At 37.8% G+C, this 19,949-nt stretch overlaps 1 protein-coding gene across 4 annotated transcripts in view; it reads left to right on the top strand.

Annotated features, from left to right (window-relative positions):
- samd12 (sterile alpha motif domain containing 12) overlaps positions 1-19,949 on the top strand; it is a 115,631-nt gene that overhangs the window by 81,346 nt on the left and 14,336 nt on the right. For 2 of the 4 annotated variants that reach the window (XM_028037217.1, XM_028037216.1), the window contains exon 6: positions 1,348-1,540. The exons of 1 other annotated variant lie outside the window; for it this stretch is intronic. In XM_028037217.1, the coding sequence (XP_027893018.1) occupies positions 1,348-1,514 (167 nt within the window). In that variant the 3' untranslated portion in view covers positions 1,515-1,540. Of the gene's footprint in view, positions 1-1,347; positions 1,547-19,949 lie in introns of those variants that run through there. One more of the 4 variants, XM_028037214.1, reaches the window with a different exon arrangement.

The raw sequence follows: 19,949 nt of genomic DNA, 5'->3' as shown, positions 1-19,949 counted from the left end.
TTGCCAATGAGAAGCAACCAATCAGATCCCGGAGGCGGGTCTTGGCGCCGTCAATCATGGAGGCGTCTCCGCTGCTCATTCTCACCCTTGCTTTCTGCTACTCTACAACTTCTCCCCATCGTGAATGCTAAGGCTAGTTAGCATAGCCACTGACGACCGTTACAGTAACAGTTTTCCTGTACATTGTTTCTCCACCATTAGCGCATTTAGTAGCACGTACATGAGGTTGATTGACAGAGCTAAGACCCTCCTCCTGGCTCTGATTGGTTGTTTTTGAATGAGAGCTATGAATTTCCTTACATGGCAGAAGTAGCTCAGGGAGGAAATTGATATTTTCACAGATTCTGTCTCATACATTCACGACATGGTTTTAACAAACATGTAAAAAGCATATTTTCAATTAAAGCTACACATTGTAGCTCTAAAGTTCAGTTACCAGTATTGTGTTCACTTCCCACTTTTAATCTCAATATTAATGCCAACAATTCAGTGTGAAAAAGTGTTTTCTTCTTTCCTTATTTTTTATTGTCAGTTTTTCAGAACTGCAAATCAATTTAAATATTAGTTAAAAACAACACAAATAAACACAAAATGCAGTTTTGAAACAAATCCAAACCTACATTTACCTGAGTGAAACATGCAGCACAGTTCCAGACTTACATGTCCCTGCACATTGCCAGTCAGCTGGCTGAAGGAATGCTGCTACATTTTTTTTCTCATAAAAAATAACAACGGATTGTAAATTATTTAAAATTATTTTCCAGATTGTGCATTTTCTATAGATGATGTTTATATTTAGTTTTGATATGTAGTTTTCATTGTTTTATTTTGTACCTCCTGGGATGCCGTAGCCAACCAGGGCAGGCCGTATAAAATACCAATGAATGGCTGTAAATTTGAAATGTTTGCATAAAGAAACAAAGACCAATGCTTTGTGGTTGAAGCAGTGAGGTACGTTTTGTTTTGTTGTGTTGTTTGCTTTGTAAGCTCATGTTTTGTATTTTAATGTTTATATGTTCTTAGTTTTCACGGTGATCTGGATTAAAGACAAAATAAAAAGCCTGAAAATAACCGTCGAGGCTGCACTGAATGTTTATCAAGAGCTGCAGTAGGATTACATATTTTTCTAATTTAACTAAATCAGTTAAAATGGTGAAAATGTTACTAAAATCTTGCTCTGAAATTTTTGGAGAAGCCTGTGCTCATCTATAATAAGCTGGTATCTAAAATGATCTAGAATGACTTACAGTATAAACATAACATGCTCTGAATTTTGTGTCTGAATTACAGTTTCATGTTCTGTCTTTATTCACCGTTACTTAAAGTTTGTTTTCTCCTGCAAATTAGATTTCTGCGAGAAAGATAAAATCTTTCTGGGAAGTCTCTGGAGCCCGGCTGTTTTGTCCGCCTTAAGGGTTTTACCTCACAGTGAAAAAGATGACACAGGATCACGAGGCAATGGGGAGAATACCGGGAGTTTACGTGGAGTCAGCATTTTCTTCTGCAGAAAGTAAAAATAAAATGCTCCTTACGGATGTTCAGTCATTGTGAAATATGATGCTGTTCATTGGTAAAGCTGCATCTGTGGGTCTCGAAGTCTGTATTTATGGGCAAAATATCCTTTATTTTATTTATTTTTTTGGAAGTAGAAGCATAGATTTTTATTACCCTTTCTATAAACTCCCTTTAAAGCCAACTGCATACTAAAAAGTAGTTGTTTTTTAGTATGCACTTCCTTAAAATGGAAAAAATTTCAATAAATGTTAAAAATATTTAGATATCTGAAGGTTCTTACTGATTGTAAACTCTCCTTTCATGCTGTGTTTGGCTGTAAAAGCAGCAGATCATGTTTTTCAATAGATCATGTTTCTAAATAGGGTTTTTTTTTTTTTTTAATCTTCCAAGAAAAAAAAAACCATTCAAGGTATAAAATTTGAATTTCCAGTAATGAAAGAGGTCATTCAAGTTTAAGCCTATCAAATCCCAGAAAAGGTAGGTCGGAGCTGCTAGTGTTTCTCTGAACTCTAATTGCTTCAGTGATGGGTTTTTTGCACCGCTACAAAATGGATAGGCTAACCTTGACTGTAACTCATTTCTTTAATGACTGAATGTAGTGCGTAATTAGTTCTGTGGGGTCGTATTTCACTTTTAAATGTCACTTATTTCTGTCTTCAGGGCTTCCTGTTTTCAACTTTGACTTGTGGAGAAAATTATAATGGTCTAAAAGACAACTGAATAAATTACAAACTCTACTTTTAAAAGTTAATATCAAGATTCAGCAACAGATTTAGCTTTTTATGCAACTGTGTAAAGTCTATTACTCTCATTTGTTTTATTTTACATGCATAGAGAAATGTTAATGGTTCTTTACATTAACATACTGACTACTAACTATCAAATACTTTTTCTACCACCCTATGTAACACATCTTTCTGAATAATTTAAAGGAATTCCCAAAATATAAATGAGGTTTCTGTGCCTCCACCATTGGTTTCAGCCATGCTGTTGTCAGCAGCTTTATTAAGTAAGAATTTATTACACACACAAACTCTAAAATCTGATTACTAGTCTTATTTTTTAGCTTATTTTCAACAAGCCTATGTTTTTAAAAAATATTTTTTAATGGATCACATTTTACACCCTAAGATCTGCTGTCCACTCAATTTCCTAATTGGCCTTCCTCCTTGCTGCTAATTACATTTCCAGGACTTCTCTCTGTCACAACTGTTGTAATGAACTGTTGCCTGAAAAACAGACAACTTCACTTGGTCTCCTAGCAACCAGCATATATATATATATATATATATATATATATATATATGTGCAATTTGGAGGTGTGTACACAAAGTCACAGAAATTGGGCATGTTCACCGCCTTCACGGCATTTACAGAACTACTACAACGATGTTATGTTGATGTTATAACTCAGTCTCATTGAACACTACAGGAACTCCCAGTCAGTGCCGATGAAGTCTCTCTAACCTCAGGATGCACAAGGCTTGAAACTGGATATGAAACTGACTGCATGACCTATTCTTAGTAATAATCTGTCTACCTGGAGGCACTAATGCGTAGCTCTCATGTGAACTTTGTAACTGACGGGCCTCTCGGCAGGCTGTTGCTATGGAGTTGCTATGACAACGATAAAAAAAAATCCACAAACTTGGAACTAACTCTTCCCTCTTTCCCGTCTTAATTTAGAAACAAAATAAATACATTACAATTATTACTTGATTGCAATTTCCGAGTACCCTACTCACCTCTGTGTAATACTAAAATATCAGTGATATTTACTGTAGTACTTGCTGCCAAACTAGCAAAACTAGCTTAGCTAGTGTAGCTTTTATCTGCTTGCTAAGATGGACATGTAGCCTACATACAGTATGTTACTACATGTACTTACTCTGCCAGCCACCAAACTTTGCTATTCACACAAAGAGTTCGTACATTATTTACAAAGCCGTTTAAACATTGATCGCATGTGTCCAATGATTTCAGGCCATGAAGCTCCATGTTGTACGCACACTTCCTCTTCCCCAAGTACTGAACTATATTGTAGTTTGAAATCGCAGGCAGCTTGTCCACATCGTCTGACATTTTCCATTTCCGTCTCATACAGGTCAATCCCGACAGCAGCCATTGTGTTCATTTATCTTTCTCTTGTACAGTGGTCAAGAGTGTCCACATATTTTCTTTTTGTTGGTCTCAAAGCCGTCGGTCCGCTGTGCATTGCATTTGCCTACTAAGATGGCACGGATCACTTCAGACTTGTGGGAACTATGCATAGAGGATTGATATTTAACCTAAAGTGGGTTTTGTGATCTATAAATCAGAATAAAATAAATAAAATCGCAGAAATAACATACCCTGCTCTGACGCAGGAGAACTCTGAGTTCTTCGACCTTCATCCGATTAGCGCAGCACCATTCAAACCCACAACATATCAAAAAGCAGCACACAGCCATGACAGGACATGATGGTCCATTAAATCCACTCTGGAGGTGAAAATTAAAAGTGAAAAACAGCAAACTAGTTACCTGCATCTTCATTAAGCTTCAGCAGGTTGCAGATTTCACAGAGATGTAACATCTGTGGGAGCGGCAGAAACAACAATCAGTCCCTGGAGACATTTCCAGAACAAACGGTTCCTCCTCACAATATCACTTTCGCTTATTCCACAAACTTCAAGCACAGCTGCAAACAGAAGGTCAGTTGAAGAACTGTGACATTATGCTCATAAATGTCATATAATCTCCAAAATGGTCAAATATTAAATATAGTTATGTCTGAGACGGACTGTTATGCTAATTTACTTGATAAATATAAATGTTCATTCATTGCCCCCAAAGTTGTAACCTTCAAACCTGAAAATAGGTCTGCACAGTATCAGGACTATACATATTCAGTATATTTATCTTTTATATGTATTGCTAAAAATAGTTTCTGACCTAAATTACAACTGACCCAATATGTTTCTTAATATTTTCTAATAACCCTGCTATTTTTACTCCATAAAAATAACATCAAGTATCAGAATTAAGGGCATTTATGCTCTATAAAACTAGCTAAATGTGCATAGTGTGGAAGCATGAAACTTAAAACATATTAAACTTATATAAACTCTTATATTGCACAAAGCTATTTTTCAATCATCTAGCACCTTTAATGGCAGCTTTCGTTTGGCATAAATCAGCCCCAAAAAGCAGAAATTGAGAAAAAATAAGATAATAATGATATTTTTCTTTAAGACTTCAGCCCTCAATGTAATATTGAACACTAAGTGACCTCCCTGCCTGAACTTTAAAGCTCAGAAATGCTTTCTTTGGTTGTATCTATTTGTTGCACCTTGATCATCTTGTTTGAAGAAAACTGCAGCTTTAAATATTTTAGGAGTTGCCACCAGGAAGAGATGTTTTCTCTCCTCTCTGAGGTGACTGCAGGGTCGCATCCAGAACAAAGCGTCACCGTTTAGCTCAAGGACGCTTCGTCATGGTGAATATTTGCAAACGTTACAGCCTGAACTGTGGACTTTATGGCTGAAGGGAAGCATTTACAGAACTTTTATAAGGAATTTAAAAGAAATCTGTTCCACCTCCTTCCAGTTCTCGCTCTGTTTAGATTCAGAGCCGATAAAAAATAATTTACTGTACATCAAATGCAAAAATCTAACAAATAAACAAAACTAAATTGGAAATGTTTTCCCATCGTTGAGACCATCGTAGTTCCCAAGGAGTGACTGGCTTGTAAAACACAAACTAATCATTTATAAAGACGTTTTAGTCACAACAAAAACATCATGATTCTCCCTTTATGAGCCTCATGGTTGCTCTGCAAGCCTCGGGTCAAATCTTCTCCACAAGGAATTTATAATTCAGAACCTTTGCATGCAGTAAATGGAATGTGCAAATGCAAAGCTAATATATGATTTAGAGCCGCTGTGTTTTTACATTCAGAATCAATAATTTAACTAACGTATTTGCAGGAATAAAGTGGCTTCCTTTCACTACAGAGTTTCTTTGTTTTAGCTTATAAGAGAAGTAATGTTTGATGCTGTCATATGTTCTATAATATATACGGTAGCATAACTTTGGTTTAATTCAAGTTATTTTACTTTGACAACCTCATTCTGGCTCTCAAAACCGAACATAAACTATGCAAAACAAAACAAGAGTCTGGTATTTTATGGAAAATATTGCCGGTGCATTAAATCTGTAAGAAGTGAGACCTGCTCGTAAAATGCTAATTTCCTTTGTATAATGGAAGATGTGGTCATTTTTCTAGATTTCTCTATTTTAATAATTCATCGAAGCAAAATGAAATGCACCCATTTAAAACAAACTTTTCCTGCTGAGATTGCACCTTTTGACTGCAGGAAAACTGTACTTGTAGTGTGAAAAATCAGATTTTTTTTTTTATTTACAAATGCTTCTCAAAGTACAGATTTAAAATACTCCACACTTTTGATCCATGTTGTAAAACCATCACAACAGTCACCACATTTCTACCTCTAGCTCCTTATAACCTGACACTAAACTTGTATCAGGATCTGAAAAAGCTCAGTGGCAAAAAGGAAACAAGCTACAATAATTTAGGAAACATTTTATCTGGTTTCATAATAATTTTCATTTTAATCTTAATTTTTGAGCATTTATCGTTTATTATGGCAAAGTTCTTATAAGAATTTATTGTTACAATAAATTCCAATTAGTGATGATTTTTTTTAAAATGTTCATATTGTGAGGATTATTTCTACTATTTTCTCCGTTTGATAAGAGTGTCAATAAATATTAATAAACTTGAAAATATGAGTAAATCCAGTTATTGTGTGGAGTTTAGTGATATGAGTGACACTAATTTATGTGCCTAAGACGTTTATTACAAATGGGCATTTTTTAATCACATTATTGGGAGAATATAAGAGAAATAACAAATAGTTTAGTGGAGTAAACATTTTAATTTATAATATGTTAAAATTATTGTTTCACTGCCAGATTATTGTATTTATAGCCAGTAGTTTTTCATCAATGCTAAGGAATTATTGGCTTAAGCTCCTATATCTGGTAGGATAGTTTTCTTATTTCAAGTGTACTAGAAACTAGATGAAAAATACTTTGTTAAATGATTTAGTGTTTTTGCAGAAACGAAGTTCATCCTTCTGCATCAATACATTTAATTAGCAGCAGCTTGATCTAACATTTGTTGACTCGAAGAGCAATTTTTGATTTGTTAGGTCAGTACTCCCCATACCTAACTAGAAAAATCTGCAATTAATCTGGAAATATGATAAAACTAAAAGAAAAATAAGTTCTAAAATTATAAATGAGTGTGTATGTTAGTCCTCAAACAAACTCCACTAGCAGTTTATTACAACCACATGTGGTTTTTCATCACTGCTGTAATTTTAATCACCATCCTCTCCTCTCCAGCCTCCTCCAACACACACCTCCAAACCCCTCCAGGGCAGACCCAGCCTGTAGCGAACAAGCAAATTGAAGGGTTAGTCCGCGGACGTCTGGCTCCCTGCGACCCCTCAGAAACGAAGTGAGAGCCGGGCGCTCGCCGTGTGTTTAAACGAAGGTCCGCGTTAACCCCCATTAGCCTCTGCAGCGCCGGACTGGACGATTAGCAGAATACAAATGGCTCCCTCTGTCCTCTCCCACACCTTCCACCACCAGAGTTGCTGACGATGAGAAACAGCGAAATATGATTTGGGGCCAAGCAGGTGTTTACTGCATGCTAAACAGTGTCCTGCTGCTCATTATGCAGGCGCTAATGGTGCGAATACATTAGCAAACTGTGTGAAATTTGCTGCCGCTGATGAAGTGTAGTCACTACCATGTGACCTTGGCTTCCAGAAGATCCAGTCCTGGTTCGAAACAGGGGAGACGCCCGAGGGTTTGGAGGCTGATCAATTATTGATAACTCACTGCCTCTTCATCTTCCATTTGGCTGCAAGTGTGAAATCAAAAAGCATTTCAGATCAACAAGAGCAGAACTACTGTGAGCCAAAAACTGCCCACAACCTCTGAAGCGTTTTTAGATGGATTTCATAATTGGGTCATGCTTTGTTAAACCGAGAAAACATTCGAGATTCGATCATATTTACTGAAAATACTGTTCTATGAAAAAGAAATACATGGTGCAGATTTCTTTTGCTAAGGAAAATAAAAGAAATGTATGTCAGAAAGTATTTGCTCACTCTTCATTACATTGTTTTTGAAAAATTAGTTCAGTTTTACCAGCCAGACCTGTTGATTCAATGAATAACTCGGAGACAACGTGAAGTAGACTAACCAATCTCTATAGAAAATGAAGAGAAAAATGAGAAATCATCAACATTTATCAGTTTAGAAGGGCTGTTCACTATGGATAAAATATATATAAATGTTTCATATCAATCGATGTCAATAATTGTTGATTAGTTTTTTGCTAAATATCTGTAATAATGGAAAAGCTATCTTTGTTGTTTTATCCAAAGTTTTCACTCCACATTGTTTTATGTTTAAGCAGTTATGAGGCGCAGTGGTGGAACCAGAAACTTCTGCCGTGGCAGTTACTCAGCAGGTTGTTGCTAGGTAACCATAGAATGAGTTGCTAGGTAACCACAGAGTGAGTGAGTCAGTTGATTCCACCAACAGATGGAGTATTGTCTGATTTTAATGGTTGTAGGAGTTCTCTATATATTTGGTGAAAACCCTCCCACTATAGCACACGTGTCAAACTCGAGGCCCGCGGGCCAAATCTGACCCGCCAGAAGATTTAATGTGGCCCTCTGGTCTGTAGAAATAGAATCTTTAAGATTATAGTTGTGTTTTTTGAATATTATTTTATCAGTAAGCAGTTTCATTTGTATTGTGCCAAATTAGATAAAGAAGAAAACATGTTTAATATTTAAACATTCTCACATAATGCAGAATCAGCTGTTTATTGATATTAATAGCTGGTTTTATCAACACATTCTGCCACAAGCTGCCCTTTAAAGACATTCTTGATCATGCTGTGGACCAAAATGAAAAGACGTTTGACATAACTGCGCTAGCGCTAGACACACACATTTGTTTTGGTTGTATTTACCCAGAATGCCTTGTGCGTTCAAACCTCACCAGCGTTCACTTCAACCGAACCCAGACCTCGGTTGTTAGGCGGAACCAAAGTTCGATTGTACAGTCGCATTTTAAACGAACCGGACTTTCTTAGAATACAAACTAGAGCTCAATTAAAGCGGACTAAACGGGGTTGGTGTGAATTCACTTCTAAAGAATTTAATCCTTTGACAATTCAACAGAAGAATGAAAATGGGTAGAAATGAGATGCAAGAGAGACATGGACGGTGAAAAACAGCTTATGACTGACACAACGTTTCAGATACATTTGCAAACTACTCAAACTATCTCTATAAAACCAATATAATAATGACTAAAGTTATGTTGCATTGGCAAAAATGTATTTTTGTTCAATTCAATCATTATTTTTTCTTGAGTTTCGTTCTGTGTTGAACTTGAACTTCATCAGATGAGTCTCGGATTTGTTTCATCAAATATTCAGACGGTATAAAAAACAAATCATCGTGCTATTCCTCTATTGTCGTTGGAACTAAACAATAATTAGCTCTCAGCCTTCAACCTTAACCCGGATCATAAGAGAAGCTGGAATGAAAACCGCAGAGATGGCAGCCATTAATTTACTGTTCACACAGAGCCGCCCACGCATCCCTTTTCCTCACCTTGTCGTCCTTTTTCCAGGTGTTGTTCTCTCCGCTTTCTACTGTCACGGTTCACTCCACTTCCCACTTTGAGTCCTTGCTCTGTTTTATTTTGCACCTCATACCAATTTAGTACGAATTTTGTCTGCGGACGGAGAGCGGCGGCCACTTTAACTCGTTCTCTCTGCGTGTGTGTGTTTGGGTTTTTGTATGCGTGTGCGTTTGTTTTTAAAGAAAATATTCGCAGGTCTGTTTTCCAACACTTTGTAGACCAGTGAACTGTGGGTCTAATTTCTGAGGATGGCAGAGGTGCTGGAGATGACGGTGCTGTGAGAGCTGCACCAGTGTGTTTCAGCAGCGCTTCAATTAAAGCAAACTGACTCCGGGGAGAGAAGAGGCGACCGTCTGCCATGATGGTTCGGCCAAACGGGCCAGCCTGACAGAACACACTGATGGAAAACACCGAAGCATGCGTCACACAAACCCATGAACCGCTTTGAGAGCCGGATTCCAGGAATACTGGCTCTATTGACGAGCTCCCTGAGAATTATATTTAACAGAAAATTGCTGCACCTTAGCAGCAACTGAAATGGCAGAACTCTGTTTGCTTTCTCTTAATGTTATTCCCTCTTTGGTGTTAAATTGGTGGAAACACTTTTAGAGGAGTTAGTCAGGGCAGTATCTCTTCTTTCCAGCTTTTTGGTGCTGAATGTGTTTGTGGTTTTTACTTTGCAGTAGAAAAATAAGTAAATCTTTACTACAGAGACAGGATGGCTGATCCACAACACTTCGAAGTAAAAATAATCATGAGTTTGTTGTGATTTATCTTTAAACATCTCAACCTTTTTGTCTGACCTTTGACTTCTGGAAAGATTTGGGAATATCCTAAACTTTTCCAACCTTGTGAATATTATTTCTCATAGTTTGGAAACGGTCTTGTAACCGTTCACAGATTGTTAGAATCACAGGTTCCCTAAAATCACTGCAGATGTCGTTTCACTTTTGTTTGATTTTAGATGTTGAATTTCACTCCAAACTCGCTGTTCAGAGGTTTAAAGTCTATCGTGGTTCAAACTGAGCAGCAGCCAGTTTCTGCTAATCCAATGCATCAGATTTACGTTAGAGCATAAAGCTGCATTATTACAACGCTAAACGGTGTAGATAGAGGACAGAGACAATGAAAAGATAGATAAAATGAATTTATAAAAGATAAAAAACGGATGGTTGGAAGCATGGATGATCAGATTGATGGATAAACCAATGGATGGATGACTGAACGGACAGGTGGATGGATGAGTCGTTGGATGGATGGATGGATGGATGGATTCAGTCTACAAAGTTTTTCCTCCATTAGCGAATCGCCTCCTCTGAATTCCAGCCATATCTTATATATATCTTATTGATCCTATCCGCCGATCAGCTGGATCTGCAGCAGTTCGTTTCTGTTTTCTGAACGACGGCAACACATTCCTGAAAACCATTTCTCATTCCCTCACATTAACATTCTCAGCATGAAGCTGGATGCCCGGCGGTGTTTTCTGTTGTTGTGAAGCCGATCGTCATCCGGCCTGCCTTACTTTCCCTCCTCCCTCCGCTCAGCTCTACCTGCCATCTCTGCGTATTTCCCCTCCTCGCCTCCGTCAGGGTCCCATGAAAGGCGCCATTTACCCAACTTGTTGCTCTTTAATCTTCACACGTCTCCAGCTCTCCTCCAATTGCGGCAGCGCTCCGGTGATGTAAACACCTCAGTCTACTGTCGCTGCTTTCAAACTGCGAAGAGTGGCAGCTTCTGTAATTGCAAGTTGAAGCGAAGTGCACGTGCTTGAAGACTTTCTGCTCTAACAACACCAATTTGTGTGAATAATCATGTTCATGGCTGACTTCTCTGCACAGTTATGACAAGTGGACTGTAACTGATCTTGAAACACTTGCAGATACCTGTGACTGAGTCGCATTTTCCATAATTAGTTGCGAGCTTTAAAGACACTGTAGAGAAGGAAAGTTAAAGGGGAAGAAGAGATGTGAACGATAATGGAAAGTGAGTAAAAAAGATGAGGAGCTGGAAGCCAAAACGAAAGTCTCCTCCTGACAAATCTTTTATCTTTCTGAGAAACTCTTGCTTCACTTGTGCAGAAAAACAGGAGCAGAAATCCTCAGAAAAAACAGAAACTTTCACTCTGAACACGCTTTTACTGTTCAGTTGGTAAAATGGAACATCTTAAACAAACCAGAATTTATTTGGATGCTCAGTTTTTACTTAGCAGGAAGGAAAGCTCGTCTGAAATCTGGTGCTGACCTTTGAACTGTGGCTCGCATTAAAACAAAGATTTCTGTTCATTAAAGAGCGAAACCTGCTGGAGTTCCTCCCTGGACCAAACAGAACCAGACTTTTAGGACTGAACCATATGTTGTTTTGTAGTTGGACTACTTAATAATGCTTCCTTTAACAGGTATATGGGCGAAACAAAATACGTTCATTACAATTTTTTTGCACAAAATCATTCTTAGATAATGAAATTTCAGGCTACTCTATTCTGCCTACTTTTAGCTGTTTTAGGGCCTCTGTCACTTTAAATCCAAATAAGCTGCTGTTGGCAACGCACTAAATTACACTCGCACAAAAAAATGGCTGCAAAAAGATATGCAATTATATAACCGTCAATCTTTGAAAAGCATTAGTAGAGCCTTCTGCACAACCAAGAAGAATGCAGCCAATAGTTTCTGGATGATTTATGAACAACAAAACATTTGTATTTTCCAGCAGCGGTAAAACCAGCTGACCAAACATGCTGGGGTGTTTAAAAAAACCCACCTTTTTATTTGTGCTTTTAGGTATGAAAAGAAAGAAAAACAAAACATTTACCAAAATAATGGATACATTTTCTACTATGGGACATCAATGTTTGTGGAAAATGATGTAAATAATAAAAAAGCACTTAGATTACAATGTAGTGATGAGAAAAATATAAGAGATATTAGCAATAAGGAACCATAAGGAACTTCTAAAATCCTCGTTTCTGATATTTATATATTTTTTTTAATTAGTTTTGCACTTTTTTAGCCAAATATCAAGAGGTATTGTCTCAGACCCCTGGTCTAATGAAATGCTGTCACGCTTTTGGTTTTTCAGTCCTTATTCAGTCCTCTGGATTAGCCTCAGTACTTTTAAAATCCTGCAGAGGGTGCTGGTTTGTTAGGTCTCCATCTGACTTTTTCATCCTGATTCACCAAGTAATCTTGAATCAATGGACTTGAATTCAACTTCAGACTTCAGAATCATTACTTTCAGACAGACAAATAGCTTTATTTGTCCAAGTAGGGAAATTGTTTTGCAGCACTTACATGAAAAGTTAACAACATAAACAAACATTACACAACAACATTAACAGCTTGGGCTGGTTTGGTGTTAGAAACATAACATCCTCAATCTTTAGCAACTTTCAGCTTTGTTTAACAAACATTTTTTAATCAAATTTTAATCACGCAGCCTAATAGAACTACAATAAGCTTGACAGGAGAAGAAATGTTGACACTGTATGTTGTTCAGCAAAACTTGAAGATTGTTAAGCAATACCTAAATAAAAACTCAGGTGACCATGTTTTGCATAAGCTCTTAACATTCATCGTATTTATCTGTTTTCTAAAGAATCTAAAACAGTTTTAATAAAAATGCGGCTTCATTTACTGCCTTATTAAGCAGACATCAGTGCTGCACCACACCAAAAAATGTCAACCTGCCTCGTGACGAGGACTAACAATGAATCTTCACATCTTCATTTTCCGCTTGTCGTCCATCTATATCTCCTCTCTCTTTGTTCCTGTTTTGTCAGCCATTGTAGCCCGGCAATCTTTTCACGTCCCACAAATTAAGGCCTGCATTCAGCCATCAATCACCCCAGTGCAGCTTTTCACAGAGCGAGGAGACGCAGAGGCGAGGCGAGGGAGTCTATCAACTCTTTTTAACGAACTGTCTGAATCACTGCTAGCTATTCAGCGTTGGCCTCGTGCCGTGTAGGAGCTCCGTGTTATTTGGCTGTATGCTTGCTTTCTGTTTTTTTTTTTTTTGGTTGTCAAGGTGAGCTGCGAGGTGATTTGCTTGCTACCTGCTCGTCTCATGACCACTGATCCATTAATACAAACTAATTTTCTCCTCCAGCAGCTGTAGAGAATGACGTTTTTGTTTAACGGCGGTGGGATTGGCTCACGTTTGTCTTTCCTCCTGTGAGCACTTGAAGGAGGTCAGTTGGATTTTTTCCTGAAGAACTCTGAGCTTTCTCAGTGTGACAGTTAATTCATTTAAAAAGCCATTCAAGCATGCATTGTTAGTTTGCTGCCTTTGATCTTCAGAGAAAGCTCAATGACTTGGTAATGATGTGCAGCTGTTTGAGGCTCGGCCTGCGTGATGGAGACGGTGGTTAGCAACGTCAAGATCTCTGGAATTAAACTACTAAGTGTTTTTATTTTTTCCCTTGCCTGTAAACCTTTTAAAATAAATGAAATAGTGTTTTAGTTTGACATGGCAAAAGTATTCAAACCCTTTGCGTTTTGTCACATTACTAAATTGCAACTTTAAGGTTATGGGGGAATTTTTCTGCCATAATTTGGGAGCACAGTTTCAGTTTGAAAGCAGGATTTTATGTCTTTTGTTCTCAAAACATTTATTACTTTTACTCAAAACTTCTGCTCTCATTGATCTTTTTCAAACCTTTCTCCACTCAAAACTTGTCTTTGCTCAAATCAAATCTCCGCTTGCAAACCTCTCTGCTCGCTTGCGAAACATTTTCTGCTTGCTCTTGGAACAGAAAAGAAACGTTGCCTGGCAACCTCTCAGCCAATAGAATCAAAGTGTTTTACTGGGTGTGTTTGTTTCCTTCTAGTGGGGGTGCCTGCTAGATAGATAGATAGATAGATAGATAGATAGATAGATAGATAGATAGATAGCATGTGGTGACTAAGTTGTGGATCCATTTTCTTTGGTTTAGTTGAACAAACTCCTGCCTAAGATCAATAGGCTGTTAGCGATCAGTAGCACTTCTGGCGGATATTTAATAGCCACACAGGCACACCCACTACAAGGAAACAAACGCTCCCAGTAAAAAACTTTAATTCTATTGGCTGAGAGGTTGCTAGGCAACAGCACTTTTAGTTTCAAGTACAAGCCACACCGTTAAATTTCTTTTAAGCTAGTTTTGATAAGCATAATTTTCACAACAACTGAAGTAACATAATAAGTTGATTGTGAAATAAAATGTTAGTCCTGTAGTCAGCTGGTCATTAGAAATTATTTTAACATGTTAAAATGTTTGCAATACAGACATGTATTTATGATGCACTGTGCTAGTTATAGATATACAAAATAATAAAAACCAAGTTAGCATGAATATCGATTTATCAGATGATGCTACAGATTACTACTGTTTTGTTTTGTTTGCAATAAGACGTCCACCTAAAACTGACTCTACCAGTACGAAGCTACAAGAAGCTAACAGCAGTGCAGAAGAAATGTGTAAACAGGCTAATACTTTTTCATCGCTCTGGAAAAAAGAGGAGTGAAGGAGGAAGTTATGTAGTATTTCTATCTGTTCTTCAATCAGCTCTTCCCAGATTCACTATTATACTTGGAGCAACAAATAACCTGGGATTTTCAGAGGAGAAGGATATATAAATAACAAATACTTTATTAAAGCGCCTTTGGCTTACATCCAATGTCTCTGATTTTATCTCAGCCAAGTGATGCAGCAAAACTTCAAACACAACTTGTAAAACATTCAAGGCTTATTTGAAGCTGCAACACAAACACACAAGCTAAATCGAAGCCAGAAAGCTTCCCTGTGAATCTTTATGTTGGTTTAATTTTAGCCTAACCATCTGCTGCTGATATTAGCTAAACTGTTCTCTTGCTTCCCCGCCTTCTACTTTTGTTTTTAGTCATTTCTCCAAACATCTTCTTATTTTACGGCTAGTTTTATACATTGATTGCTGATTTTCTTAAGAATAAAACTTCTCAATATGGATGTTTGTCTCTGTTTTTTAATTTCTAATTCCTTATCCTTGATATAAAACTCATGTGTTGTCTGCCTGGCAGAGCTTTCCACCCAGACCTGCTTCATTATTGATTGTCCTATAAGCTCTCTGTATTGTGCACAGTATAGGAATAAACCTGATTGAGTGATTTCACCTGACAGTGCTTGGTAAAATAGTTTTTTCCACAACAGAGGTCAGGTTTAATTTTGCAGTAACTTCCTCGTTGGGCGCTCGTGTTGGCCGGGCCGGCGCTGAGACGCCATCCTGTATCGTGGCAGATGTCTCTCACTGTGCGATTACTCACTGTCAAGTAGGCGGTAAAAACAGGTGACACATTTATTTGCGGGGCGTGTGGGAACAAGACTCTGGCAATTAGTCATCATTTGTGCAAATGTTCCCTCTCTCCACTTTCATTTCCCAGATAAACCGGTTTTCTCCCTAAATCAAACGCGGTCGGTCGCCGGGCGGACCCCACCTTCCAGCTCCACCGCAGATGTATTTCCATAAAACATGCGGCTTCTGCTCTGTGAATAGATGATACCACCTCGTTCCATGCCTGGTGTTAATGCAGGAGAATTATTCTGCAGCACACCAAGTTCCCCCTTTTAACGGCGTACTTGTGTAACACTTAATGTGCTCTCCACTGATCTGCTCTGCTTTCATCTGCAGAAGACAAGTTCTGCCGCCTCTTTTTTAATACTCTGCTTAAAGTCGATGCAATAAAAGGTCAAATGTGTCTTTTTTTGTTATGTCAGGTTACGTATGATCTACATAAAGCCAAAAGTCTTACTAGCATTCTTTTATAACACAATTTAGCATTATAACTTCATTGTGGGATTATTTTTTGAACCATGTAAACAGTTTATGCAAAGTTTTTTTTATGTTAGAACAGGTGTGCTGTTGACTGATTGAAGATCCTGACGAACCAATAAAAATATAGTGATTTTCACTGAAATACTTGGGGCCTGAGCCTTGACTTAGACTTCTGCTGAAAGATAACTTGTTTCCTTTGCTTAAAGATCCAGAGGAACAGGAACGGTTTCACCAACCACCTAACTTGAAGTTGCCCCCCAATAACACAACATGTTAAACAACCTGAAATGAAAATATATGAAATGAAATATTAATATAAAGATAATGCTGCTTAATGCACATATTGTTGTTGTTTTTGTTCGTCCATGCTGTTTGGTAGATATAACAGGTCATGAACACGTCTACTCGGGCATGTTGAGTTATTTTCAGATTCTGAAATCAAAAAAGGAGTTGTTCTTTACTACCAAGTGTTGTTCTTATATTTGTAATTTAGAAGCACAATAATAAAAATAGACTTGCGTTGCATTGCCAAAAACAAAAATCTTCTTCATTACCATTTAATATAAAATTATCCACCCATTTCTATCAATACTATTTATCTATTGTATTTAATCAATGCAATTTAGCCATTTTTAATTGAATAACAATAGTTGTTGACGTCTGAGCAAAGAACAGTTCTCATCAACAGAGCCGTTCAAAAGAATCGATTCGTTCATCAGCAGGTGTAACCTGACTTCCTCTGATCATTAATCCTGGCCTTGTTTTCTTTCCAGTGACATCATCAGTTTTTCTCTTCAGTGACTCGGTTTAACCCATTTATCCATCGTTATTTTTTTATTTATTTATTATTATTATTATTATTCTAGTGTCCCTTATAGGAAAGCAGGCTGACAGGAAAGGGGGAAGACATGCAGCAAATGTCGCCAGGTTCGGGAATCGAACCCGTAACGGCCGCATCGATCACTCAAGGCCTCCAAACGCGCTATCCCCTACGCCACCACATCACGCCCATTGTTATTTTTAAACACAATCCTTTGGTTAGCTAGCTGTGGCGTCGCATTTTGAGCTAACGTAACGTCACGTTTCCATGCAGTACCTAAAGGCTGCTGTAAACTACTGGAAGAGAAACCAGTATCCTCCTGGGTCCACAGCTGCACACACTCATGGCTGAAGCATCGAATCCCATCTAACTTGTGTGTATCTAAATTGGTATTTGCTGCTAGCTGCCACCGTTACCCAGCTGTGTCTAACACAACAAAAGCAGCGCTGATGCTTGGCGGCAGTGGAGCAGAGACACTTCCTGCTCAGCAGAGACACTTCCTGCTCCACATTAACCTCCCTCTGCTTACCCACTGTCTGCTGACCCAGACCCATTACACTCCTACAGGTAAGAGATGTGCTGCTCTCCAAATCTATGTTGAGGTGAAATGTACTTCTAATCTTGGCATTGAGTAGAGCAAGTTGGAGCGCAACACCTTTCTGCAGCAGCAGGTGTGAATGTATGCAGCTAAAGGAAAACAGTTTATCGCTTGCAGGAATTTCTTGACCAGTTTCCCCCTTCACATCTGAACTTGATATGATGATTATTATTCATCATATTCCCACATCATTGCTTGCAGATGCCCCATCGTACCCGCCGGGACCTACACGCCCCGAAACTAATAATGTATGCGTTAACACAGCTGCGGTGGCGTGCAAACCCAACTGTGAGGTGAAGGTGTTTAGCTCAGGTGACGGCGTGGCGCTGTGGCAAGTACAGTTCGGTCCCGCAGGGGGAACGTTGTTCAGCATTCAGACGCCCAGCTGATAAATATACGTCTGATGCTGCAGAGTCAGCGGGAGCGACCGGCGCTCACAGAAAACACGACGTCTTCAGGTGGTTTGTTCCACAGCGGAGGGACCAGAGGGAGCCGTATATATATATAAATTATTTATTTTAATATGTTTTATTGAAATATTTTTAGCTCACTAATTTACCAACTTCCTGATTGATACATAGTCTTATATTATTTTTTTATTTAAGTCCTTATATATTTAATTACTTAAATGTTTATGAATATATAAGGCTACATGTACCAATTTCTCTGTGAAATTAACTTTTTCTTGAACAAATATTACAGTGGGAGTAAAAGAATGTGATGAAAACAAAACAAGTTGTGTGAAAAAGTCAAATTTATTTCTAGAATTTATTTTATTTATTTTTCATTATTTTTGTGTTCTTTATGTCGCAGCCTCTGATATGCTCTATCAATGGGAACTGGAAAAATATTTTAAATTTGTGTTTGGCTCGTATTCAGTGACTGCACGATAGTTTGTTGATATTCTTTTATTGTTATTTTATTTCATTTTTAAAGTATTCTTTCTCCTACCAGACCCAGCAGAAACGCATCATGGCAACGAACCAGAAAAAGAAATAAGTTTTAGAAAACAGCTATAATCAATTAAATTGCTGTGATTATAATACATTTCCTAGCCAGGAAACTAACTCATTACAAATATTGTATGGACATCATGAGTATTTCTGTTCTCCTACTGTCTCAAATGCACCACAGGATCTAATTGTTTGTCCAATTGATTTCTTATTTAATTACCAGACAATCAAATTAGTTAAAACTGAAAATCCCACAGCACCTTAAGGAGAATTAAAGTGATACCAAAAGTTTTCAGTGGGTAAGAAAATTTAATTTTTCCTTCATTGTGGTTGGCAATTCAGCAAAGAGGAACACTTTGTTGTACTTTTCATATCCGCAGAATATATCCAGCATCTCCCTAAAAAAAGAGAGAGAGAGAACTGCAAGAGCTTCATCACTTTTTAAGATAATTTTCTTGAACTGACTGGATTGTGGGGAGAACAGAGTGCTGCTCAGTGTGTGTTTAATTGCTGAAGGCTGTTTCTGTAAGTTGTGACTGAGTGAAAAGGGATAATGATGCCATCAGTACAAATGGTGCCTTCAGCAACAAAACGAATCTGTGAGGCAACTGAAAAGGAGACCAAAAGTATTTTCAGTCATTTATTTAGGAAAGCCGCATACAAGACATTTCTATTTTAAGATTTTATTGGCTCTAGTGGCCTTTATTTGATAGTGAATTGACAGGAAAGAGGGAAGGGGAAAAGGTTGCCAGAGCGGGAATCGAACCTCCGACAGCCGTGTCGAGGACTACGGCCTCCATATGTGGGTTGTGCTGAACCCCTGCGCCACCACAGCACATCCAACATTTCTAATTTATAAGTGACATCATTACAAAAACACCAAGTAATGCAAGAATTAATTGTAACTTTGTTTTTATTTTAACTTCTGCAGCAAAAGATATAATTCGGCTAACCTTGTAGCTCAGGCAGATTCATTTGTTCATAAACTTTAAAAAAGTGATATTATTATTACCTACCTTTTAATAACATTTTCCACCACGCCATTTATGTCAACATGTAGCTTCAACTTCAACAGTTAAAACGTGAAAAAGTCAGAAACAACTGACTCTAAGCAAGTAGCGTCAGAAAACAAGTTACTGCTGTTCTGTTAAAACTAGAGTCTGCTTGTATTTCTGCTGTTCGCGTATAAAACACAGCTTCATGTTTCAGTAAATGATCAAGATAAACGATTATCTTTCACAACTACTAATGATTTGTTTTATTTGCTAACCTTATAGCAAGTTACAGTTGCTAGCCATTGAAGCTAACCCGCTACTCAAATAAATCTACACGTTCTTTCATGTAAAATTAAGTTACCATTTTTTGGACACAATAATATATATATATATATGACTGTATCTGGTGCTATCAATATGTAATTCATTAGAGGTTGAGATTTGGATTGTTTTTTTGGGGAGCTAAGCAGATTTTACACTGTTTTTGGGCTGGAAACTGTCAGCCAAATCTGGCAACCCTGGACCTCACTGCGAGGCTCATATG

This window comes from Xiphophorus couchianus, chromosome 13, assembly GCF_001444195.1.
Source record: "Xiphophorus couchianus chromosome 13, X_couchianus-1.0, whole genome shotgun sequence".
Lineage (NCBI taxonomy): Eukaryota > Metazoa > Chordata > Actinopteri > Cyprinodontiformes > Poeciliidae > Xiphophorus > Xiphophorus couchianus.
Note: the sequence above shows the minus strand (reverse complement) of the source record. Positions and strands in the feature narration are given on the sequence as shown.